This window comes from Spermophilus citellus, assembly GCF_964194105.1.
Source record: "Spermophilus citellus genome assembly, chromosome: 3".
NCBI lineage: Eukaryota > Metazoa > Chordata > Mammalia > Rodentia > Sciuridae > Spermophilus > Spermophilus citellus.
The window spans coordinates 72,947,709-72,974,523 of NC_138184.1; the positions used below are offsets into that span (position 1 = coordinate 72,947,709).

General features: G+C 42.7%; 1 protein-coding gene across 14 annotated transcripts in view; it reads left to right on the forward strand.

Moving 5' to 3' along the window:
- Positions 1-26,815, forward strand: part of MED15 (mediator complex subunit 15) — a 73,531-nt gene that overhangs the window by 18,755 nt on the left and 27,961 nt on the right. For 6 of the 14 annotated variants that reach the window (XM_081283684.1, XM_081283674.1, XM_081283687.1 and 3 more), the window contains exons 2-6: positions 4,679-4,766; positions 17,868-17,919; positions 19,583-19,612; positions 20,777-20,851; positions 21,139-21,351. In XM_081283684.1, coding sequence (XP_081139810.1) covers positions 4,679-4,766; positions 17,868-17,919; positions 19,583-19,612; positions 20,777-20,851; positions 21,139-21,351 — 458 coding nt within the window. Of the gene's footprint in view, positions 1-4,678; positions 4,767-17,867; positions 17,924-19,582; positions 19,613-20,776; positions 20,852-21,138; positions 21,352-26,815 lie in introns of those variants that run through there. The other 8 variants (XM_081283681.1, XM_081283686.1, XM_081283682.1 and 5 more) reach the window with 7 other exon arrangements.

A 26,815-nucleotide genomic window follows, 5' to 3' on the forward strand; every position in this document is an offset into this window, starting at 1 on the left:
GGGGAACACTGATAAGGAACAAAGTAGGAGGTCTTCAAGGCAGGCAGGGACATAGTGTGGCTCCTTTCTACACTTATTGGTAGTTGTGTGACTTGAGTGGAGTAGGTCGAGGTTGTTGGTGGAAACTAGAGACCAAGACCCATTGAGGAATTGCCACTTTTGTGATGGGAGATAGGGCAAGTTTGAACTTTAAGGGGTTGGAAGTGGCATTGAGGAAGTGAAGGGAGTTCTCATGTATCTGGCATGGGCACTTGGTGCAGAGAGATGAGGATGTCAAGAGGTTTTCTTCATGTGAAACTGCTAGCTAATCAGGCAGGGTCAGGCAGTGTTTTTAAGGCCTACTGTGTTCCAGGCAGGTCTGGCCAGTAAGGACATCCTCAAACTCCCTAGAAGGTGGAGTTGCAGTCCTATAATGATGGGTTTGTCCTCTGAGGCTCTGGTCAAAATCAGATACTAGCTGAACCTTGACCAAGAGGAAGCTAGTCCTTGGCTCAAGGGCGAGCTTGTATAGCTTGGGTTATAGAAAGGGCCATGTGCTCTTGAGCTAGTGTCTATGTATATGTCCATTTTAAGAGGGCTGGCTGGTTGCAGTCAGGGAATGACTCTAGACCCCTGTGTTACCTGGTTCTAACACCATCCTTGCAGCCTCCAGTTCTTTGATGGTCACCTAATATTCTATGAACACATAGTCAATTTTGGACAGGATGTGGTAGGACAGCCACTTAGGGTCTAGCCTTGTGAGCTGACATCAATTTGCTCCTTGACCTCCCCTGGCCTGAAAACCCTTGTCGGGCACTGACCTCCAGCCTTTATTGTGTAGGGAAAAAGCTTACTGTTATACTCTGCTCTGTTTGGGGATTTCTTCTTGTAAGATGGTTTCTCCCTCTCTTTCTCTCTCTCTCTCATTTTGAGTCAGGGTCTTCCTAAGTTGCTGAGGCTGGCTTTGAATTTGCAATCCTCCTTCCTCAGCCTCCCAAGTCCCTGAGTTTATGTGTGTGTACCACTGTGCCTGGTGAGATAGTTTAACTTCATTTACTTCTGTTTATTGACAGTTTCAGGAAGACTTTTGTTTTTAGGGTATATAGGAGTTGTCATTTGGGTCCAGGTGGTCAGGAGGCATTCTAGGGTTGGTGAGTGGAAGGGGATCTTGACCAAAGCTGGTGCTATTCTCAAGGTAACCAGGTCCTGACCATAGTCTCTTGTTGGCATTTGAGGGGCCAGATTGCAGAAGGGAGGATCCTAGTGTGAATTGTGGAGCCTTTGCAATCAGTGCCCAAGGAACAGGGGCCTCTGACCAAATACTAAGATAGCCAGGGAGCCAAGATTGGCGTCTGCTGATGGTGGAGTAAGATATTAACAGGCAGAAGTATCTGCTTTCTGCTTGGCCTGTCTTCTATTTTATGATCTTTTGATTAGAAACAAGGGCTAAAACACTTAAACCCCAGCAGGGGCTGGGGTTGTGGTTCAGTGGTAGAGTGCTCACCAGGCACTGGGTTTGATCCTCAGCACCTCATAAAAGTAAATAAATACCAATAATAGCAGATGGAATACACACACACACACACACACACACACACACACGTGTGTGTGTGTGTGTGTGTGTGTGTGTGTGTGTGTGTGTATGTATTCTTCAGCCATCAAACATGAAGAAGCTTTCTGGGCAGGCACTGTGGAAGGGACATGGGAATGAGAGGGTACTGGGCTGCCCTGAAGAAACCTGACACATGGAGTGCCTTCCTCCTTAGCTCTCTAGAGCCCATGCAACATCCCTTCCTTTGCAGCTCATGGCAGTAATGATCTACCCATTTTCCTCTTTCAGTTTCCTGCTGTTGAGAGGCATTTTCTGGCTTGTCAGGATAGGCTTATTTCTGGCCTTTAGCCAGGTCAGTGCTCCTCCACTTCTGAGTCACTAATAGTTGGTGCCCACACTGTCCACATCATCTCTGACAATACCCTGGCAGAATAGGGCATCCTCCAGTGTGTCTTCTGGCATTCAGTGTACTTTGCCCACTGTTCATCAAACATGCTTCTTTGGCCTAGTCATGGTCATCCCACTACCTCAAAGCTATTGCAGTAAGCTGTATTCTGGGTCTGGACTCTGACCACATGCCAGTTGTCTTTGCTTCAGTGGAAGTGCACCTTGTCATCTGGAACTGGCCAATTTGCTCACTATGACTAAAGTGACTGGTGGTAGCCTGGAAGGGATGCTCTTACTAGCCTGGCTTAGCCTTCAGTGACTGGTGCTCTCTAGCACAGAGCCTATCTCTGTGACCATGTTCCCCCTCAAGCTCCTCTGTACCCCCTTTTCTTCTCCTGTGTTCATATCTAGTGACCCGGCTATACTGCCACTGGCCATGGCCTTCTGCTCCCTCTTGGGAAGCCTCCAGGCTGTGCTGCTAGACTACAAAAATGTTTGCTATTTCTGCTCTACTTCCTTTGGACCTCCTATTAGTCCATGGCTCTGTGGCCCTCATCCCCTTCTAAGTCCCTGTGTGGTTGATTTACCTCCCAATCCCTCTTGACACTGCTGTTGGAAAGTGGAAAGAGGAACTTGTAGGGCTTGCGGTCACGGGTGAGTTACAGAGGTGTGCTGTGTCACTTATCCTATTGAAAATGCTTCTTAAAATGTCCATTTCCAGTGTGAAGTGTCTGTGCCATGCTGGCCTCAACTATGCTGTCCTCACCAGCCCTCTTGCCTATGTTGTACCTTTGCTGTGCTTGCCTGTAAATCTGATCCTGCGTTGCATGTGGGCTGGTTCTCATGTTACTGTTTTATATCATTCCTCTCACTTCTCTTGTGAACCTGTGGACTTTTCCACTCATGCTTCTGCTCCACCCCTGGATGTCTTGCAAGCAGGAACCTGTTGCTGCCTCACTTGGCAGCAACAGATTTCTGCTGTGGGCTTTAGGAAACAGGAGAGGTAGGGACTCCAACCATGCTTGTTGAATGAAGGATCTAATAGCGCAACGGGTCAACATTGTTTTATTTTTATTTACATTAAAACAGGTTTGTACATCTCTTAGCATGTTTTATTTTTATTTACATTAAAACAGGTTTGTACATCTCTTAGCATGAAGCCTCCTTTCTGTGATTTCTTTTTTTAATATAACTTTATTTTTTTAATATGATGCTGAGGATCGAACACAGTGCCTCATACATGGTAGGCAAGCACACTACCACTGAGCCACAACCCCAGCCCCTTTTCTGTGATTTTTTTTTTAAAAGAGAGAGTGAGAGAGAGGGGGACAGAGAGAGAGAGAGAGAATTTTAATATTTATTTTTTCTTAGTTCTCGGCGGACACAACATCTTCGTTTGTATGTGGTGCTGAGGATCGAACCCGGGCCGCACACACGCCAGGCGAGCGCGCTACCGCTTGAGCCACATCCCCAGCCCCCTGTGACTTTTTTTTTAATATTTATTTTTTAGTTTTAGTTGGAGACAATACCTTTATTTATTTATTTTTATGTGGTACTGAGGATTGAATCCAGGGACTCGCATGTACTAGGCCAGTGCTCTACTGCTGAGCCACAACCTCAGCCCCTCTTTCTGTGATTTCTTTAAGATCACAAGGGTGATGCTGCAGACCCACATGTGCATTCTTTAGTACCCTGTTTGGGTTTGGAGTGGTGAGGGTGTTTTCAAGCACCAGCTGGCTGGACTGGACTGGTTTATTTATTCCATTCAAGTGAGGCCACAGAGCCCTGACAAGTCTTGTTTGTTTGTTTATTAGCAATCCAGTGCTGGGAAAACAGGCAGGAAGAAGACCTACACTACAGGGAAGAAGGCAGACTGTGAACAGAACAGAGCATCGTGTCTCTTGGGAGATAGATGCCCAGCTCAAGCCTGCTATCGTGTTTCTTCCTTTCTAGCAATGCATACCTGTTCTTTCTCTGTGTGTTTGTGTTATGCATGTGTGCATACATATGTGTGCAGGCATGGAGGAGGGTAGTGTATGCTGTCATTCAAGGGAAAACTGAGTTTAGCTCATGTGCATAATTCTTTATAACCAGGAGCAGCAGTGTGGTATAAAACTTTTAGTAATATTTTCTCTTGTTGTACCTCTGTTAGTAAATGTGTTTTGAAGATGTTTTTCACATTCGTGTGATCTGTCTCCTTCTGTCCCCAGCTATAAGCTGTTGAATTTGGGGCAGGTCTCTTTGGTCATGTTGGGAGAACATGAATTTTTCCACATAGGGACCCTTTCCTTGGGAGGAACTGAGAGATGACTTCTGTGGGCCCCTTCACTCTACAGAGGAACATTCTGAAACTGAGGTTCCATTGTGCTCAGTGGCAGGTTTGGGTAGGCACCCAGGTCTCTCAGAAGGCAGGAAGTAGAGACTGGCTGGCCACCCAATGGTCTAATGCATGCTTGATTTTGTGTTGGTGGTGAGCAGTCTCTAAGGAACAAGTCCCCTTTCCCGTCATGCCAGTGGCTTGCTTTTGCTTCATAGTGACCACCTTTCCTATTCCTTCTTTCTCATGGCCCTGTCCTCTTACTCCCTTGTTAAGCTTTCTGTCATTGCTCTGTTGAGCATCCCTCCCTACATGTCTTGATGGGACCTCAGTGAGGCTGCATTCTGGGAACAGCACCTGGTCCTCCCAGGGGCAGCTACCATGAAGGGCCTGATGGCTAAGACTTGCTATTGTGTGTAAATATCTCTTCTTTTGTGTTTCAGTGAGGATGCCATGAGGAAAGCTGGTGTGGCCCACAGTAAATCTAGCAAGGATATGGAAAGCCATGTATTCCTGAAAGCCAAGACCCGGGTAAGGTCTCCTTGGGTGGAGTCCCTTGTTAGAGAGGTTCAGAGAGTGGGATGTTGCAGATTCTGAGAACTCTACACTAGGGTCCTAGGGAGTGGGTTGTTTGATTGCTCACTGATTAATCACAGACATAGTTGGCTTTGTGTGCAGCATTCTCCTATATCAATGGAATGAGGAGGATACTTCGTGGGCATCCCTTGCTTCACTGCTGGTATCTTCCAATCTGTGGCCAGCCCCTATGTATCCTACAGGGAGCTCCCTCAAAATCTGTTGTTCCCATGGAATGGGAAATGCTGGGAGTAAGCACTGACTCTCCTGAGCCTCAGCTCAGCAGGGATCTTCCCTGAGCCCTATAGGCTCTAATGCATGGATATAGAAGTGCACCTATTCCCTTTTGTGAAGTGAGGCAGGTAATATTGGTTAAGATCTGAGCCCTGGGACAGCATAGGTGGAGTGGGTAGAAGGATTTCTACGATGTGGCCTCTTATCTTGGGCTTCATATGATTGTCTTGCTTCCTCCATGGGCTCTCCCCAGAGCACAGCCCTTCTAGTAGAAATGAAGCAAAATGGAAGAAATGAAACCAAATGAAACAGTGGTATGTGTTTGAGTACATAGATGTTTAAGGAAGAGCCCCAAGAGCATGCATATTGAAGTGGGGCAGGGTTCCTTCTATTGTGAACATGTGTAATAAGTATTTTGTTTTTCTTTTAAGAGCATTATTGAGATTGAATTCATATACTCTGCAGTTCACTTGTTTAAGGTGTACAGTTCAATTGCCTAGGATATTCAGAATTATGTGAACTATCACTGTAATCTAATTTTAGAATATTTTTCCAAAAGAAACTTGGTGACCATTAGCAGTCACACCTTATATTCCCCCCAGTCATTAGCAACCACTTTTCTACTTTCTGTTGCTATGGATTTTCCCATTCTGAACTGGCATGTAGTTAATTTTTAAAGTACTTGCCTAGCATGCCTGAGGTCATAGGTTTGATCCCAAGCACTATTTAAAAAAAAAAAAAAAGATTCCTGGGGATTTTTATTTATTTATTTATTTATTGTTGGTGTATGACTGAACCATGTTATAGCAGCAGATACCTGATTTATTTTTTTATTTTTTTTTTAAGAGAGAGTATCTTTATTAATTTTATTTGGGTTTCTTTTTTTATTATTTTATTGTTGGTTGTTCAAAATATTACATAGTTCTTAATATACCATATTTCACAGAATGATTCAAGTGGATTATGAACTCCCACCTTTATCCCGTATACAGATTGTGTGATTTATTTTTATTGCTGAATAACATTCTGTCTGTGGATGGGTAGATCGTGTGTATGTACACACATACACACACCAACCTCCACTTGACCAGTCGATGGACTTGGATTATTTACACTTTTGGCTATTATGAATAATGCTGCTGTAAATATTCTTGTAAAATATTTATAGGGTGTGTATGTGTAGTGCTGGAGGTAGAACTCAGGGCTCAGGGCCTTGAGCATACAAGTCAAGTGCTTCTCTACTGAGCTACATCCCTAGCCCATTGTAAAAGTTTTTGTGTAGACAAAGTTTTCCTTTCCTTTGGATACATACCTAGGGGTGGAGTTGTTGGTTCATGAAAACTCCATGTATAACTTTTTGAGGAACTATCAAGACTGTTTTCTAAAGCAGCTGTACCAGTTGAACCCACCAGAAGCTTATTAGGTTTCCTTTGTCCCCAACACTTATTATTGTCCTTTTTATTGTAGTCATTGTTTTAGTCAGCTTTTTCACTGCTGTGACTAAAGGACCCAACCAGCATAGTTATTGAGGAGGAAGAGTTTATTTAAGGGTTCACAGTTTCAGAGGTCTTAATCCATAGAAGGCTGATTCCATTTCTCGGGGCTCAAGATGAGGCTGAACATCATGGCAGAGTGTGTGGCAGAGGAAAGCAGCCCTGATCAGGAAATAGACTGACTCTACTCTCCAGATACAAATATATACATCAAAGCCACACCCCAATTCCCACCTCCTCCAGCCATACCCTACAACTTCATTTATCCCTCAGTAAATCACAAATTGGGTGAAACTCTTAACCACCCAGTCATTTCTTCTCTGAACCTTCTTGCATTGTCTCACATGTGAGCTTTTAGGGGACACCTCACTTCCAAACCATAACAGTTATCATAATGAATGTGAAATGGTATCCACTGTGCTTTTGATTTACATTTGCCTGGTGACTATGATATTCTGCATCTTTTTATATGCTGGTTGGCCATTTGTATATTTTCTTTGGAGAGATGTCTATTTGTATTCTTTGCCTATTTTGGGTGTGTGGGGGGTGTACTAGGAATTGAACCCAGGAGAGCTTAACCACTGAGCCAAGTTGCCAGCATTTTTTTTTTTTTTTTTGAGACAGTGTCTTGCTAAGTTAGCCAGAGAGTTTGACCTTGAACTTGAAATCCTTTTGCCTCAGCTTCTTGTATTGCTGGGATTATAGGAATGACCCTTCTCCTGTTTTTTAATTGAGTTGTTGGTCTTTTCATTTTAATATTTTTTAATTTTTTAAATTTTTTTATTTTTATTTATATATTTGGGGGATGGGATATTTTACTGATTTTGTTAGTTTGTATTTTCTTAAAATTAAAAGAACTTTGAGGCTTATTGAACTGACCGTCTCAGCTTTAAAAATATAGACATTGTTAAGCACTGTTTATTGTTTATTCATAACAAACAAATTCCAAAACTTAATAGCATAAAGCAGGGAGTTATTTCTCCTGATTCTGTGAGTCCGGAGTAGGAGCAATTGGAATTGCCCAGCTGCACTGTTCTGGTTTTGCTCCGACATCTCATGTGGTTTCTTAGTGAGGGTAGCTGGGATAGTCTGGAAGGTCCATAAAGGCTTCACTCAGGTGACTGCTTGTCACTTTTCCCAGTATGGTATCTCTAGTGGCAGAAAGCTCAGACTTTATTATAGCACTGTGGCTGGCTTTCAAAAAGAAGAAGTGGGAGCTGCCAGCCCTCAGAGGTTTGGATACAGGATTTTTTTCTTTTTAAGAGAGATAGATAGAGAGAATTTTTTTTTTAATATTTATTTTTAGTTTTTGGTGGACACAACATCTTTATTTTTTTATGTGGTGCTGAGGATCGAACCCAGCGCCCTGCACATGCCAGGCACTCGAGCACTACTGCTTGAAACACATCCCCAGCCCCAGGACGTTTATTTTTAGGGTGTGTGTGTGTGTCGGGATTTCACCCAGGGGCACTCTACCATTGAGCTATATCCCCAGCCCTTCCAGCCCTTTTACTTCTTATTTTGAAACAGGCTTACTAAGTTGCCAGGGTTGGCCTCAGACTTCAGTTCTTCTGCCTCAGCCTCTCTAATTTCTGAGATTATAGGTGTGCATCTGCATATAGGAAGTGTTAAGTCCAGTGAAGATTCCGGGTTGGGAAAATCACCTTTGCCTTTTGGCGTGACCAGTGGCCAGTGATTATTGCCTAGCTATAATGGAAACTACCTCAGAGACCTTCCTAGCAGCTGAGGAGTAAGCGTTCCATCCCAAAGGACGTGCCAAGAAACACAACAGTCCCTCACCATCCCTGTTCACTCTGCCTTAGTCTTTCATTTACTGCATATCGAATTACTTATGCTGCCCCTTAATGATTCCAGTCCATTTGCTTTGTTTGAGTTGGCTCTAAATCCCTAATTTATAAAGGAGGCCCTGGCTAATTGAAAGAGAAATGTTTATGAGAACAGTGTAGGAAAATTCCTGTGTCGTTTTCACAGAGACAGACATACTTGGGCACTGCCGTCTGTATTTGTCTTCAGGTCAAAATTGCAACTCAGGCACACTTTAACCTCCCCTGCTGCCTGAGACCCTGTAGAACAGCTGTGAAAAAAATTAAAAAGTAGGACTCTGGAGCAGGGGAAAAGTTAGGGAATAATGATATCTCTGTGGACCGAAGAGGAGCTCTGAGGTAGTGAGTCACGGAGAAGGAGGATGACCTTCCCTTGGAATTCTGATATGCTTGCAGGTTCAAAGATGCCTCTGTGAGGGTACTGGAGAACTAATGAGCACTTTAGGCTGTTTAGTATATACTCCAGGGCAGAGAAAACCTTGAGTGTTTTTCTCCAGAAGAATTCACCAAATTTCCAGAGTCGACACATGCTTCCAGTGTTCATTCCCCAAGTTAAAGCCCTACCAATCTTGGCATTGGCTCACTCTAGGTTTCATAGCTAGATCTCATCTTCAGAGTACAATGTGATGTCCCCTTGCAAGGCCATCTTCTGAGTTCTTCATATATGTGAATCTCTTGAGCCCCACTTAGACCTATAAAGAGGGTACAGTATTATTTTTCCCAGTCATCATACAAGGAAATTCAGTCACACACATGCTAATTGCCCTGCTCAAAATATCATGTGGCTGGTTAGAGGAGAGCTGGGTTGTAATCCTAGGGGTCTGGTGTCAGAGTGGAAGCTTTTAGATATGTTTCTCATTGACTCCCACCCAGCAAAGCAAAAGACATACAGACACCCGCTTTAATCCTTGAAGACTTTAATTCTTATGGATGGGACTCCTCTTTGTGAAGGAGCTGAGGGAAACAAAAGTAGCCATGCCTGGGTGGTGAGACATAGTTCATACTAACAATCCAGGCAGCCTTCTGATAGAAGATTCAGCTGTCAGGGGTCCTGGCACCTGTCATCACCTATAGGGGCAGTATGGAAAGATGCTTATTGGGTATATTCCTTTTGTTTGTTTGTTTGTTTGTTTCTCTTTTTTTTCCTTTTAGTTATAGATGGGCACAATGTCTTTATTTTTATTTATTTTCATGAGAATCGAACCCAGTGCCTCACATGTGCTAGGCAGTTTGCTCTACTGCTGAGCCACAACCCCAGCCCCTAGAACTGGGTGTATTTCTGTTTGCCTGATCTTTTTAAAATTAAACAGTTGTTCTTTGGTATCTGTGAGGGATTGGATCCAGAATTCCCCAAGGATTCCAAAATTCATAGATGCTCAAGTCCCTTGTATAAAATGGTATAATACTTGCACAAAAACTGCACACATTTCTGGTATCCTTTAAATCATCTCTTGATTAGTATAATACCTAATCTAATGCAAATACTTATTGTACCGAATTGGCTAGGGAATAATAATGATAAACGGCTATGCATGTTCAGTACAGAATACAATATATTTTTATGGGTTTTTTTTTTTTTTTTTGTACTAGGGATTGAACCCAGGGATGCTTTATCCCTATGCTACATCCTCAGTCATTTTTATCTTTTATTTTGAAGCAAGATCTTGCTCAGTGACTGAGGCTGGCCTCAAACTTGTGATCCTCCCACCTCAATCTCCCGGGTCACAAGTATTATAAGTGTACACCACCATGCCCCATGAGACTGTATCTATTTATTTTGGAACTGGGGATGGAACCTAGGAGCCCTTTACCTCTGAGCTACATCTCCAGCTGTATTTTTTATTTTATTTTATTTTGAGACAGGGTCTCACTAAGTTGCTGGAGGCCTTAGTAAGGGTGAGACACAGGGGTGTGTGTGTAGAAGCTATGTGTATGTGTTTGTGTATATGTATGTGTGTATTCACGTATATTATGAATTGACTAGTGCAGAAGTGAACGCTGACAAAAGAAGCAGAGAGCATTAAACTGGCAGGCCACTTGGGAATAATTAATCAAAGAGGAACAAGAGCTGAACTACCAACCAGCTGGAATAAATGAGCAAGAGCATAGATAATCAGGCCCATTCATTGGGAGGGGGGGATTTACAAATATTCGGCTAATATTTATTGCCTACTTTCAGCCTTTCTAAGGACCTCAAAAGCCCAAGATCCAGCTTTTCATTGAATCTGAATATATCTTCTATTTCTATTGCATCAAGGGAGTTTACCTGCTCAAAAGTTCAGGCGTTAGAAGTGCTGATACTTAGAACTGATAAAAGCATAAAGTATACATTAGAAGCTGTAAACACATGAAAAGATGAGCATTTTCTTTTAAGATATTTTAATTTTAGATGGTCACAACACCTTTATTTAATTTATTTATTTTATGTGGTGCTAAGGATCTAACCCAGTGCCTCACATGTGCTAGTAAGTGCTTTACCACTGAGCTATAATCCCAGCCCAAGATGAGCATTTTCTTAACTGTTGAGATCTCCTAGAAAGTCCTGGGATTGTGCTTGGTGCTGCTGGTTCATAAGGAGGCTCCAGTGTTCTTATCACCATTAGCAGTGTTGCTTTGCTTTGATGAATTTCATCAAAACTGTCAGGATTTCTGCACTGCCTTTAGTAAACATTTGTTCACAAGCCTAATTTTAAATTCTAATTGTTCAGTTTTCAAGAGCTGTATGTATGAATGTATCCACGCCCTAGAGAAACATTTTACAAACATCTAGAGAGCAACATTCTTCCTAATTTACCTGTGGAAAAAAAAAAAGTACAGGGCAAGTCAAAGGATGCATGATGCTTAGCTCCTTTTTGGCTTGTGCATACTTAGATTCTCTCTTGCTTTCTTTGTTGTTTGTTGTTTTGTTTTGTTTTCTCCTTTGCAGTGCTAGGAATTGAGCTCAAGGCTACTTTATCACTGAGCTACATCCCCATTCCTATAAGGAAACCATGTCATACAAAAGTAAATAAATAAATGAATGCATACATACATAATTTGAACAAACAAATCTAGTTTCTCTTAATTTTAAAGTCCAAAAGTCTAAAAATCAATATCACTGGTCAAAAATCACCATATTGGTAGGTCTGTATTCCCTCTAAAGGCTCTCAGGGACAATTTTCCTTACATCTTCCAGCTTCTGGTAGCTGCTGATGTCCCTTGATATATGAATGTGTCATGGCAGGCTACAAGACTCAGCATCATATGGTAAAATGTCTCTCTGCTCTATCTTTTTTTTTTTTTTATTAGTTGCTCAAGAGAATACAGTGATCTTGACATATCATACATTTGACTCAAATGGGGTATGAATTCTCATTTTTCCACATGTACAGATTGCAAGATCACATTGATTATACAGCCATGTATATACATACAGCAATACTAGTGTCAGTTGTATTCTGCTGCCCTCCCTATCCCCCCCTCCCCTCCCCTCCCATCACCTCTCTCTACCCAATCTACTGTGACACATTTCTCTCTTTTTTTCCCCTTCCCCCTCACACCATCATATATGTATTTTGTATAACGATGAGGGTATCCTTCTCCCTCCCATCTCTCTTCCCTGTTTAGTGGTAATCATCTTCTCATGCTCTTCTTCCCTACTCTGTTTTGAGTCACCCCCCTTATATAAGAGAAGACATTTGGCATTTGTTTTTTTAGGGATTGGCTAACTTCACTTAGCATAATCTGCTCTAATGCCATCCATTTCCCTGCAAATGCCATGATCTTGTTATTTTTTAGTGCTGAGTAATATTCCATTGTGTATAAATGCCACATTTTTTACCTTAACAACACCTTCTTCTCTGAGAGTAAAATTTCTTTCTGCCACGGCCTCATGAGGATACATATGATTGCAGTTAAGGGCCACTCCCCTTTCTCAGGATCCTTAAGCACATCTGCAAAAACCCTTTCTCCAAATAAGGAAACATTTACAGGGTTTCAGTGGATCAGACCTGGTATATTGGGGCCTATTATTTAGCCCACTAAAGATGGAAAGTTGGCTAGTGATTGCCGACTGATGGGGTTGTGGCTCAGCTGTAGAGCACTTGCCTAGCATGTGGGTTCGATCTTCGGCACCACTTAAAAATAAATAAATAAAATAAAGGTATTGTGTCCAACTACAACTAAAATATATATATATTTTTTCTTTTTTTTAAACTACTGAATGGTATACTTTAAATGGGTGGACTTTATGGAAAGTGAATTATATTTCAATAAAATGATTATATTTGTGTATATGTGTGTGTGTGTGTGTGTATTTGTTTAGTTTTTGCTTTGAGATAGGTTCTCACTAAGTTACTCAGAGCCCTGCTAAGTTGCAGAGGCTGGCTTTGAGGCTGAGTTTGAACTTATGATCCTCATGCCTCAGCCTCCCAAGCTTCTGGGATTACAGGCATGTGCCATTATGCCCAGCTAAAACTTTTATATTTTAAAAAATGGAATCAGTGAAAGTTGTAGAGAATGTGTCTATCTGTCCTTGGTAGCAAGGTCAGGGCAGCGTGGTTTTCTTGAGTGGCTAGGGGTAAGGGATGTTGTTGGGGCTGCCTTGGCTTGAGGTTTGATAGATTTTTAAATATGTTAGAAAAACTTTCAGAGTCATAAATGTTCACACTCGTAGAGTCTGCATTTGTTGCAGTTTGGCCTGTCTGTGTCCCTCTTGAATTGTTCAGGGCAGGTCTCAGCTTTCATGGTGTTGTGTGTCTGCAACTGCAGAGTTTCTCCACACAGGACATGCACCAGGGCCCCACTTAACAATAACCCAACCTCAGTCAGCATAAAGGCCTTTTTCACGTCTTAGCAGTTTTTTTCCTAGCAGTTGGTTTATTTGAATCAGGATCCAAATGAGGGTCTGTTCTCTCCTCAGGCCTCTCTCAGCCTGTAGAAAAAAACAGCCCAGCAGTCTTCTGCAAGGTCTCTCACTCCTGCCTGCCCCCTCATTGTGAACTGGGTTCTAGAATGAAAGAACAGAGGAGTACAGTCTTGTTAGCAAGAATGTACCCAAGATGACCTTTTCTGATATTTCTGGGTGACTTGATGCTTCAGTGAGGCACAGTTGTTGGGGGTTTAGAGGGGTGGCAGCATGACTCCTAGTAAAGTTTTCCATTATCCAATAATTCTATTGTTTAATTAAGGATTACAAAATGATAACTGTCTTTAATTCTGGCTCTTCCATATTTATTACATGGAAGTTTTTTGGTTTTTTTTTTTGTTGTTGTTGTTGTTGTTGTTGTTGTTGTTGTTGTCAAGAAGCATTATTTATCATCAGGGAGGAATTTTTTTTTTTAGTATTACTTGTTCTAGACCACCAGGAATGCTGTTATTATTCCTTCCAGGACAAAGAGTGCCCTCAGTGGGCCACAGATGGGTTCTCTTCTTTGAGCAACATTTTAACTTCAGGGATGTGTATTTGGTGTGTTTCAATTCTTTGTAGTAGTTTGCTTTGATGTTTACATGGTCCTGTCCTCCTTCAGTGGCAGCTCCCATGCCCCCTGCACTTTTAGGGCTCCTTACATAACCCTTTTAGTCTTTTCTAGATTGCTGGTATTTAGGCCCTGGGATTGCCTGTTCCTCTAAGGATCCCTGAGTCCTTTTTTGAGGGTAAAATGGCATTCAGTGCATGCAATTGTGGACTCAGCTCTGCTCATTGCTTTTGGGCCTTTTTGTGAATAGAACTAAGAAATACATGTTTTTGAAATAACAGAAATGCCCCATAAGTCAGGTGTGGTGGTGCATACCTGTAATCCCAGCAGTTCGGGAGACTGAAGCAGGAAGATTGCAGATTTATGGCTAGCCTCAGCAACTTCATGAGACCCTGTTTCAAAATTAAAAGAAAGACAAAAAAAAAAAAAAAAAAAAAGCCAGCTTATATTTAAGTGATGTTTCCAATTCAGATTTCTTTTGCAGGATTTTTACTTTGGTTTTAAACCGTGTCTTTTCTTTTACTATAAACATCTTGTTTTTCAATGTCATTAGCATAATTGCTTGCTTTACTCTCAAGGGGTTTCAGAATAAATGGTAACAAATTGTGGACTAAAAGTTTGAGATTATTTTGCAGCTTTGTCCTTTAAAAATGTATCCTTGTAGCATGTTTAGGTTGTTTCCTGTTTAAAAAAAAAAAAAAAAAAACTACTTAAAGGAATTCTTTTCCCTGTATGTTTCTACCACTGATTTGATAGTTAACTCATTTGTTTTGGTTGATTTTTGAATTTGGGGGGAATTGTGCTGCTTTTTTTTTTCCTTTTTTGGGGGGGTACCAACAATTGAACTCAGGGGTACATGACCACTCAGCCACATCCCCAGAACTTTTTTATATTCTGTTTAGAGACAGAGTCTCACTGAGTTGTTTAGGGTCTAAGTTGCTGAGGCTGGCTTTGAACTTGGGATCCTCCTGTCTCAATCTCCTGAGCTGCTGGGATTATAGATATGTGCCACCACTCTGTTTTATCTTTTCAGTGGTGAAAGATTTACATGATTTCATGGCAAAGACCAGTAGGTTTGGAAAAGGCTCATTTCCAGCCCAGTTACTCTTTGTTGTTTACCCATGATTTTGTTTTATTTTTCCAGTATTTCTTTTTGACAGATTTAAGTTATTTGGATTTCCCAGGTCTTACACAAAAGGCAGCACTTAGTAACAGAGTACATAGTTGGTGGTATTTTATAAGGAGTGTGCAATCTTCTCCTACTCTCTCTGAGGCTCACTCCATGGCATATTTTTGAGCCTCTGTGCAAGCAAGACTTGCACATGTCAAGCATGTGTTCAGAGTCTTAAGCTTGTATATGTGTGTTTTTGTTGTGCCAGGGATCAAACCTGGGGCCTCATACATGTTAAGCACATGCTGTACCACTAGGCTACCCTCTCAGATGCCTCGAGCCTTTTTTTTTAATATATATATTTTTAGTTGTTGACGGACCTTTATTTTATTCATTTATTTATATGCGGTGCTGAAAATCAAACCCAGTGCCTCACAGATTTGAGACTAGCGCTCTACCAATCCCAGCCCTCAAGCTTTTTTTTAATGCTTTCATTTTCTCATCTGTGATCTGGGCATATCAGCAGCACTAGATAGTTGGGGTAATTAAAAGCATCGATATATGTATAGTCTTTACAGGAGTGTTGTCAGGGGTGAGTGCCTTGACTGTTGGCTGCTCTTGTTATGGAGTTATTTTTTTTTAATATTTTGTGGGGGGTTATAAATGGATATAGTACCTTCCTTTTATTTATTTATTTTTATATGGTACTGAGGATCGAACCCAGTGCCTCACACGTGCCAGGCAAGTGCTCTTCCACTGAGCCACAACCCCAGCCTCTATGGTATTATTGTTTATGGTCTTGTAATAACAGACTTGGGTGTAGCCTAGACACTTTAAATTTTGATAATGAGCAGAGGAGTTGGAGGGAAGATAAGGTAGTAGTTACCTGCCCTTGCCCTTTTTTCTGGGACCATTATGGCAAATTGGGTGCTTTGGAGCAAGGGAGTACCATTATCTCTCTGTCTGGACAGGGACTGGAAATTCTCACCCATAGGGAGATAAGTTAGGTGCCATCATTCACAGCAGAAAATAAGCAGCTGGGGGCGTAAAAGATAGCCCAGCCCTGCGGGATCAGCAGTGCAATGTCAGATGCTGGAACTGACCCATAGACTTAGCCCCACATATTCTTGGGTGACTTGCTTTTGGGAGAACATAAAAAATGGTTTCATCCATTAGAAAGTTTCTTGACCATCAGGGTGACTTACTGACCCTTTTTCACACAAGGCATCTGTTGTCCTCTACCCAGCCTCAAATTTGCAGAGCTAGACTAGACCTTGATGGCTTCCCAGCTCTGGGCCAGGAGTGGCAGGTGGAAGTAGGCACTGTAGCATGGTAACGTCTACTCATCTGACTACTGGCAGTGGGTGTAACTAGGTTCTGCCTCTGTGCAGAAGGCATTAGGGACATGCTCTTGAGCATCACTTCTCATGTCTTAGGTCTACGTAAACCTGTTTTTCTTTCATGATAATAGAGAAAACAGATTCTTTCAAGGTATTGCAGACCTACAAGGTAGTCCAGTCCCCTAATGAGAGGTCAGATATGGACTGGCTGACTTCCAAGTTCTCTCCCCCTAGACCTGACTGCCTCATTTCCATTCCCGCGTTTCCTTTGGCTCCTACACTTCTATTGCTTCCACTTCCCAGGTCTTTCAGTACGTGGCATTGGTAGGCAACTGAGTATGTATGGGGGTCCCTTCTACCCCTAGCTGTTGTCTTTCCTACTAGAAATTATTGGGGCCATTAGAAGTTAGAGTACTGACAGAACCCACTGAAGCTCCCTGTGCTCCAGCAGTGCCTTCTTTTACCTTCCTCCTCTCAGCAATTCCTCCCAGCTTCTTTCCACTGGTCCTTTTCTCCTTCCTGTTGTCCTGTTCTAATTACCCTAGCTGAAAAATAGCAGTGGGGTGGAGTGTGGAAATAGGTGAAGAGTGATAATGATGTAAATACAGTATCTTTAGGTTTTAACCCACACCCAATTCATGTTTATTTTCTTGTCCCTTTTCTCTGCTGTCTTCTGTCTAGTGGACCCTCAGTACCACAGTGACTTAGGAGGATGATTGTGCAGCAGCATAGGAATAAGGGCTTCCCCCTTCTGGGCTGCCTTGTTAAAGGGATGGGTATTTCTAATGAAGAAGAAGCATGCTTCTCTGAAATAAGATTTTAACTCAGACATCCTTCTCGGTAGTGATTTCCCCAGAATACCCTTGAGTGCCCACAGGACAGTTAGTGGAAGGCAGGCCCTTCTGGGCAGTTCCAGAAATGTGGCAGCTTAGACAGGGCCTGGGCAGTCAGTGGCTTTTACCTGACACCTTTGAGTAGCATTTTGCTCCCTCCCTTGCCTGTGTAGCTAGCAGTGAAACATGGATCCCCAGCAGGCACAGCCAGGGGTGCCCCATGCTGATTTGTGTGCACATACCACATCAGCAAGGGAAAGGCAGCAACAGGCTGGTCATTAAAAACAAAAGCTCTTCCATACCAGTAGTGTAAAGACAGCAGTGGCCTGTACACTTCTGCTTCTGATAGGCCTTGACCTTAGGCCACCTTCTTGCCCTCTCTGGACCTGATTTTGCCCTCTGTGACAAGAAGGGACTTGAGGTGACTCCCAGCTCTCTCAGCTGAATGATTTTTCCATTTGTTTGGAGGAGCTGCCTTTTGAAGGCTCTCTATACCTTTCTTTCTTTGTTTCTTTGTGCCTTTTATCAGCAGCAGAGCAGAGCACTGACAGCTCTCCTCTGAGAGATGGATTCCAGAGGAGGCTGAGCTGGGCTGAATGACTGCAGCCATCTCAGTTGGCCCCAGAGGCCAGCAGCCTTGAAGGAAGAACCTCTGGTTGGCCAGGGTTGAGGGGGTGGGATGGAAGAGTCACATGGCTATGCTTCTCCATTTGGGATTTAAACTGCTTCCTGTTTTTACTTTTAGGACGAATACCTTTCCCTCGTGGCCAGGCTCATTATCCATTTTCGAGATATTCGTAAGTAAGATTTCACATTTTCTGGTTTGTTATCACTGTGAGAGGCAAGTTCTATTGCTATCTGTTGGCGGCTCTCTGGGTGGATCTCGGTGTCTGAGTTGGAACATCTGTGTCAACTTGTCTGCTTCTGGGAAATTCCTCACTGCATATTATTTGATTCCAAATTCTCCATCCTCCCAGAGCCTGATTCTCAAAAATGCTGATTCTGACATGGAAATGTTGGCCTCAAAGTGGTCTGTACTGTACTTCTGTTTTCACTTGTGTACTTGATCTCTGTTTTTATAGAAAGCTTTACACTCTGCAATTTTAAATAAGCCATTTATCCTGGAACAGATGAGATGCTTTCTTCCTTAATAGTTTGCTTTATTCACCTATGTAGGCCTGATATAAATGTGTGTTTCTGTGACTTGAAGCTTCTGGGTCATCCTTCTATGTCCCCACCCCTTGTTCCCTGCCATGTGGAGCGTTCCTTCACCTCATGTTGTGACCCCCTGACTTAGGGAATTCTTTTGTTCTCTCAGACTGACCAGGCAGTGGCCCTAGTTCTTAAATAGTTTTCAAGACATCCTGAGACAGATTTTTTGCGTGTGTGTGCTTTCGGATGTTATGTGGAATCATGTGGACCTTGAGTGTTCCTGGGTGATGGTCGCCTCTGAAGGAAACTGATGCTGTTGGCTACTCTGGGCTCCAGCCAGCAGCCTTCCTACCCACCCTGGTTGTATAAGCACCGGAGAGGTCAGAACTGTTCCATTTTGGTTTAGTGGCAGTCAGAATATAGGCTGTAGAAGTAGGTGCAGCTTTAGTTTCAGTCGATGAGGGCAGAGAGAGATAATGGAGAATCCCTGAGCTCAGTAGGGTTTGCTGCTTTCCACACTAACCTTTTACCAGAATGGTCACCAAGGTGGACTTCATGGGATTTCACTTTCTCTGGGGAATTTGGGAAGAACTTGGGAAAAGTAGAAGAGAAGGAACTAAAAGTCTGAGGAATAGGCAACTGGATGTCCTGAAATGAACACTACTACCCTGTGCTGTGCTCATCAGAACCTTGACCTAGTGACACATGGCTCTATGGGTGTTCTGAACTCATATGGAAAGGCTGAGGAGGAAGCTTAGGACTACCAGGTATCAGAGAAATTCTCCCCCATGTGCTGGGGCTAGCTAGACCAGTCGGTCTTGGGCAGCCTCAGTTCCTTCACCTAGGAAATGGAGATCTTCTTCATCAGAGTGATCTGAAAATGGAGGTGTTATGAATTCTCAGGACTATTCTAGCTAGATCTTTCATGGTTTCTTGGTGTCCTCTTACAGTTTGTGCCTCAGGGCCTGAGAAGGAAGGAAAAGCAGAGTAGGCCCAAGGTACCTGAGACTTGGACGTTTCCCAAAGGCCACAGGTGAACCTCCAAGTGGTGCCCTTTGCCCCCAGACCTCTTGCGTGTTCAGTCTGTCAGGAACTGACACCTCCTCCTGCGGTTGCCAAAACCAGTGGCTTCTTGGGGTTGACTCTCTGAGATCTGTTTGCCTCGTTTCTAGGCAGGGTCAGTTCAGTTTTAGCAAATAACCTCTGGTCAAATGCCTACAAAGCTGACTTATCCTTGAAAATATGTGTTTATATAAGTTTGTTTACTTTGTTTTTCTGCTTGTGTTTTTTTTTTTTTTTTTAATATAGAAAACAAGAAATCTCAAGCTTCTGTCAGTGGTAAGTTTTTTCTTTTAAAATAAAGTCTTTCCCAACCTAAGATTTGGGGTGGCAGGAATAAGATGGTGCATGCTTTGTGTGCATTTTCTGAGGAGAATGTTCAAAAGATCTCTAGCAGAGGGGAGGCTGAGTAGTCATGACCCAACCTCTCCTTCACTTTTCATTTTCTTGCAAACTGAAATCAGATGATGCCTCTCTGTCCAGGTTCATCCACCAAAAAGATTATAAAAACTCACAAAGCTCTTACTGTCTAAAAATACTGAGCTCCCTAAGAGAAAACTATAATCTGTAGTAGTATGTTTTAGAGAATAGATAATTGAATAACTTAAATTAATTTCCCTTAAGTTATATAAGATTTCTTTACAAGTTCAGAAATGTTTCTATTTTAATTTCAGGGTTTTATCACATAAGGGGAATTTTGGCAGTTGAGCTGTGGTCTCTGCTGACTGAGCTGCCAGTGAAGGGATTGAGCAAATCCATGCTGGCCAGCTGATCTCTAACCTGTCAGAAAGTATATGGGTTGAATCACCCTAGACAGCAGAGCTAAAATTGCCAGGTGCCCTACCTCTCTGGGCCCTGTCTCAACCAGGACAGTGATTCTCAGACAGATGGAGCCAGTTGGGATCAAGAACATGTGGCCTGGACTCTGGCTTTGATGTGTGGAGTCTTTAGGCACCACCCACTTCTATGGCAGGGTGACCCAGGCAGGTCATCCCTGTCTGCAGTAACCTTTTGCCATGAGTCCACACTGTTGTAATGATGGGTCAGCCTTCTTGTCTTTGATTGTGGCATTGCTCACTGAGCTGTGCTGCTCTGAGAGCTCTGCCCCTCAGCTCTCTGTGGAGCCCTCCTACACCTCTTAGTCTGCTCTGGTGTGCTGTTCTTGCCACGGGATTGGCCTGGGGCAGTGTCCTGCAGAGACTTGGCAGCAGAGGTTGGGCACTGATGTGTCGGCATACTTGTACCCTCGCTGGGGAGTGTCTGTCTAGCCCCTTCTACTTTTCTGATCTAGCCATCCTATTCCCACCTGCTAAGGAGTAAGTCCTCTCAGATTTTGTTGTCTCTGGAAGTCCCTCCTGGTTGTCATCTGCCCTCAAGGCCTCAGCCTGTTTTCACATTAGCTGCAGGCATCAGAGTGGTCCCTTTTTTTTTTCTTTTTTTTAGGTGTAGATGGACACAACACAATACCTTTATTTTTATGTGGTTCTGAGGATCAAACCCAGGCCCCGCCCATACTAGGCAAGCGCTCTACCACTGAGCCACAATCCCAGCCCCCAGAGTGGACCCTGGGACCCTGGCATAGGAGTGAGGGGCATGCTTCCTGCTTTCAAGGGGCTCTCATTCCAGCAGTAGTGACTGATACACCCAGAGTTCTCGGCATTTGGGAGGCTCCGGGACCCTGGCTTTCACCATTTGAGGCTTTGTGGGGCTAAAGCATATATATAGATGGGAAGAGGTCTGTACCCCTTGAGCCTGCCCAATTCAGGGGCACTTTCCTGAGTTGCTGCTGCCTTGTGTTCCCATAGACCCTATGAATGCCCTGCAGAGCCTGACTGGAGGACCTGGTACAGGAGCAGCCGGAATCAGCATGCCTCCTCGGGGCCCAGGACAGTCCCTGGGTGGGATGAGTAGCCTTGGTGCCATGGGGCAGTCAATGGCACTCTCGGGGCAGCCGCCACCTGGGACCTCAGGGATGGCCCCTCATGGAATGGCTGTGGTGTCTACAGCACCTCCTCAGAGTGAGTACCATACTTCCTAGAGAATTTGCAACTTTCTTTGCAGATAACACTGCATTTTACTCCTTTGCTTGTGATGATATTAAGAAAAAGATAGAGAAGTCACAAACAACTTGGTCCTTTTGTCTATATTGGGTATGGAGAGAAAAGCTCCAAGCCCTTTTTGAGCTACCAGAAGGGTTAAGTGATACTAGGTCCTTATCCTAACCCTGGACAGGAGGAAGGATACTTATAGGAGGTTGGGGAGGGCCTGGCACAACATCCAAAGAGTTGTTTTGTCATTGAAATAGAAACGTATGTTTCAGGGGGTTCTCAGCTATGAAGCAGTGCCATGTCAGCACCCCACCACCCCAGTCTGACAAGGGCTGTCTTTTCTAGTGCTGTTCTTGTACCTCAGTCAGTCCTGGCTGGTGGCTTACAGCCACATCTTCACTGGGCTCCCCTTCCTTGAAGAGGGTGCTTTGTCCTCTTTGCATCACTCTGTGGGATATGCCCCTGGTTCTTGTATGCAGCTGCTTTGGGGTGGGGAATCAGAGGACAAAGCACCTTTTCCTTCTGCTTTCCAGGATCCTTTTTGGTGTCCTTCTGATTCCCGTAGACTTTGATTCAGTACTTATAATGCACTGTGTCCACTGGAAAGTGCTTTAGTACTCCCCCCCCCCACCCTTTATGTAACTTTATTTTTGAAATAGTTTATCAGTCACAGGAAATTATAGACTAGCACAGAGAGTTCTCATGTGTCCTTCACTCAGTGTCTCCAGTGATAATGTTTTTAAAATTTTTATTAGTTATTTTTGGATCTTTATTTATTTGTTTATATGTGGTGCTGAGAATCGAACCCAGTGCCTCACACATGCCAGACAAGCACTCTACCCCAGCCCAGTGATAATATCTTAATTAGTATATTATCCAAAGTGAGAAATAGCACAAGGCTAGAAATAGTACAAGTTGAGATTTTCATTCAGACTTCACCAGTTTTTTTTTATTTTTTTGTTTTCCAGTTCATTTTTAAAATTTTATTATTTTTTTATTTATATATAACAGCAGAATGCGTTACAATTCTTTTTTTTTAATTTTTATTTTTTTTAGTCATACATGTTAGCAGAATGTATTTTGACATATAATACATACATGGAATGTACATACATCAATCATATTGTCTATTCTATTCTGCTGCCCTTCCTATCCTCCCTACTCCTCCCCTCCTCTCCCATCTTTTCTCTCTATCCAATCTAATGTGACACACTTTTTTTTTCTTTTTCTCATATAACATATATATATGTATTCTGTATAACAGTGAGGTTCTCCTTCCATCTTCCGTGCAACTCACCTTCTCCCTCTTTTTCCCTCCCACCTTTCTTCCCTATTAAGTGGTAGTCTTCTTCTCATGCTCTTCCTCCCTATCCCATTTTGAGTCATCCCCCTTATATCAGAGAAGACATTCGGCATTTGTTTTTTAGGGATTGGCTAACTTCACTTAGCATAATACTCTAATGCCATCCATCTGCCTGCAAATGCCATGATCTTGTTATTTTTTAGTGCTGAGTAATATTCCATTGTGTATAAATGCCACATATTTTTGATCCATTCATTTATTGAAGGGCATCTAGGTTGGTTCCACATTCTAGCTATTGTGAATTGTGCTGCTAGACTTCACCAGTTTTTATATGCATTCCTGGATGTGCATATAAGAGTATATATAGCTCTGTGAGATTTCTTCGCATGTGTAATCAAGCAGCCATCACTGTACACAGTGTACAGAACTATTCCATCATCACCAACAAACAAACTCCTATGTCATATCTGAGAAATTATATCCTCTCACACAGGGCATGATAGCTCACACTTATAATCCGAGTGCTCAGAAGGCTGAGGCAGGAGAATCAGATATTCTAGGCCAGCCTGGGCAACCTAGCAAAACCCTGTTTCAAAGAGGACTAGGGATGTAGCTCATTGATGAAGTTTGCCTTGTATTTTCAAGGCCCCAGGTTCAGTTCACTATATTGCTAAGAAAAAGAAAAAAAATTGCACCTTCCCTCTAATCCGTGACAACTACCTATCTTCCTTTCCTCTCTTACACTATCACTTTTCAGTTGTAGAAACAGGCTTATATGATACATGACTTATTAAACTTTAAAGGACATCTGGGTAGTTCCAGTTTTGAGCTATTATAAGTAAATATGCTGTGGACATCTGTATATAGGTTTTAGTGTTTGGGTATATTTTTGCCATGTATCTCTCACAGTAACCCTTTGAGGAGTGCAGAGCAGCTCTCCCTGCTTTGCCAGCGAGGCAGCTATAGCCAAGAACTGGAATTGCACTTGGGCCAAGAACTGGAATGGAAACTTCTGATCACTCACATGCCCCTACCTGTGTCAGGTTTCCTTCTCAGATGCTGCAAGCATCCTTCGTCCTACCTTCCTTGTCAATCCCTCTCTTATCTTCATTCTCTCCTTCTTACTGATTTCTTGCCATCTAACTCTTGGTACATTCCAATCTCATCCTTAGACAATCTCAGCTCTTCAGCACAATCTCCTGATTTCATGCACCTCATATACATATGGGGTGGGTTTAGGCAAGGATATACAGAAGTTCCAGCACCTTTTACAGTATGATCTGTGTACTGTTTGGATTCCTTTTTAGATTTCTGTTTTATAATAGGAAATGGTTTTTAAATATATGAGTTTGGAGTGCTTACATGGTTTGCCTTATAATCCTAGTCTTTGTCTTGAACCAGTTATTTGTCAGAAATTCAGTGGTGAAGCTCTAGTATCCTGCCCACACCCTCCCTATTCTAACCTTGGCCCACATCCTGTTTTCAGCTTTCACAGGGCCTGGTCTACTGGGTGGCACTAATTGAAAGTTGATGTGTCTTCTTCTGCCGTCCTGCTACTGTTTCTGTCCCTCCCTGCTCTAGACTTCTTACCTCCTTGGCCTACCTGAAATAGGAGTGTTGCCCAATGGACATTTGATATCCCTTCCTGATGGCTTCTGCATACATCACTGCATGATTACTGTCTTTACCCAGTAAAGTCAAAGTGTGGATTTTTCAGGGACTCCCAAAAGGTAGGACAGGGGACACTGTCATTGACTCCAGGTGACCAAGGTTAGCAAGAAAATGCTGAGACTGCAACTGTGCATATGGGTAGGGGCTGCAGTATAGGGTTGAAAGAAGGACTTTTTCCCCCCACTCTGTGTTTTTGCTCTGTAGCAAATTTTGTACCATGTGAAAGTGACTTTAAAAATAATTTCTGCGACTGGGGATGTGGCTCAAGTGGTAGCCACATGCTAGCATGTGAGGCACTGGATTCGATTCTCGGCACCACATTAAAAAAAAAAAAAAGAGATTGTATGTCCACTTGAAACTAAGAAATTAAAAAAATAATAATAATTTCTAGCTGGGCATAGTAGCACATGCCTGTAATCCCAGTGGCTCAGAAGGCTGAGGCAGGAAGATTGTGAGTTCAAAGCCAGCGAGGCTCTAAGCAACTCAGTGAGACACTATCTCTAAATAAAATATTAAAAAGGGCTGGGGATGTGGCTCAGTGGTAGAGCCCCCTGGGTTCATTTCCCAATACTTCAAATAACAAAACAAAAATAACTTCTACTTCTGGCTATGTGACAGACTGGGTATTGAAGACCCCTTCTCCTGAATACCTAGATCCTGATTAGGCTATACTTTGGAAGGCTAAATGTTGCTCACTGCTAGATGGGGAAAGCAAGTCTAGAATTCCTCTCTCCAGCTAGGATTTGTTCTGGGGCCTGTGGTACCCCCCAGCTGCCCTAGAGTCATCTTAGATTGCAGGAAAACACCTCCAGTTTAAGCCTGTGAGAATTGCACAGATTAAGGTAATGTAGTGAGCACATAATCAAAAATGACCAGGTAGGAGAGGAAGCAGAGACACCATAAGGGAGAACAAAGATAGTAAACAGATGTATAAGCTCTCAGGATCCACACCAGAAAATTGTTACATATGTACTGTCCACTCCACATGAATAAAGAAATAATGTGGACATGGTAGTGAAAGTCTATAATTCCATCAATTTGGGAGGCTGAGACAAAAGAATCTCAAGTTGAGGCCAGTCTCAGCAATTTAGTAGAGCCCTAAGCAACTTAGATTCTGTCTCAAATTTTAAAATAAGGGCTGGGGACAGCAGAATAAAATAGACATTATTATTGCTGTGGGTATATACATGACTGCATGACCAATGTGATTCTGCAACCTGTACATTCAGAAAAATGAGAAATTGTATCCCATCTGATTCAAATGTATGATATGTCAAGATCATTGTACTGGGGGCTGGGGATGTGGCTCAAGCGGTAGCACGCTCGCCTGGCATGCGTGCGGCCCGGGTTCGATCCTCAGCACCACATACAAAGATGTTGTGCCCACCGAGAACTAAAATAAATAAATATTAAAAATTCTCTCTCTCTCTCTCTCCCCCTCCCCCCCTCCCTCCCCCCCTCCCTCCCCCCCTCCCCTCCCCTCTCACTCTTTCTTTAAAAAAAAAAAGATCATTGTACTGTCATGTGTAACTAATTAAAACAAATTAAAAAAAAAACTAAAAAAAAATTCCTAATAGCACTACAAAGGCCATCAGTTAGCTATTGCTGTGTAAAAAAAAAAAAAGCACCCCAAACTTTGTGTACCAATCATTTATTTATTTGGAGTTCTTCAAGTTTATTAATGGACTCTGGTTTTGAATGGGACCTTTGATGCATTTATGCTCAATAGTTTAAAAAAAAAAAAAAAGAAGGGCTGGGGTTGTAGCTCAGTGGTACACTGCCCTGGGCTAAATCCCTAGTACTGAGGAAAAGAAAAGAAGATAGGGCATTTTCAATTGCCATCCTATTAGGAGTGACAAAGGAGATCTGAAAAGGACCCAGTGGAACTTGTAGAAATGAGAAATACAACATTGAAAGAAGAATGTATGGATAAGTGAACAGCAGATTCAATGGAACTGAAGAAAGAATTTGTAAACTAGAAGCTAGATCTGAAGAAATTACCCAGAATGAAGCACAGAGAAGAGGATGAGGAAAATACAAAAGCAAGGGCAAGAAATGTGGAAGATTGGGGCTGAGGTTGTGGCTCAGTGATTGAGCGCTTGCCTAGCATGCATGAGGCACTGTGTTCGATCCCCAGCACCACATAAAATAAAGATATTGTGTTCAAATAAAAATATATTTTTAAAAAATGTGGAAGATAAGAGCAGAAATATCTAGGCTGAGGTTGTGGCTCAGTGGCAGAGCACCCACCTAGCACGTTCAAGGACCTGAGTTCATTCCTCAGCACCACATGAAGAAATAAATAAAGTGAAGGTATTGCGTCTAACTGCAACTAAAAAATTTTTAAAAGAGCAAAAATATAACTAGATTCTAATCGAAGCCCTAGAGCACAAAATGGAGAGAACAGAAGAAAATAGTTCATGAAGAGGTAACAAAAAACCAGCTGACCCAAGTGAACTA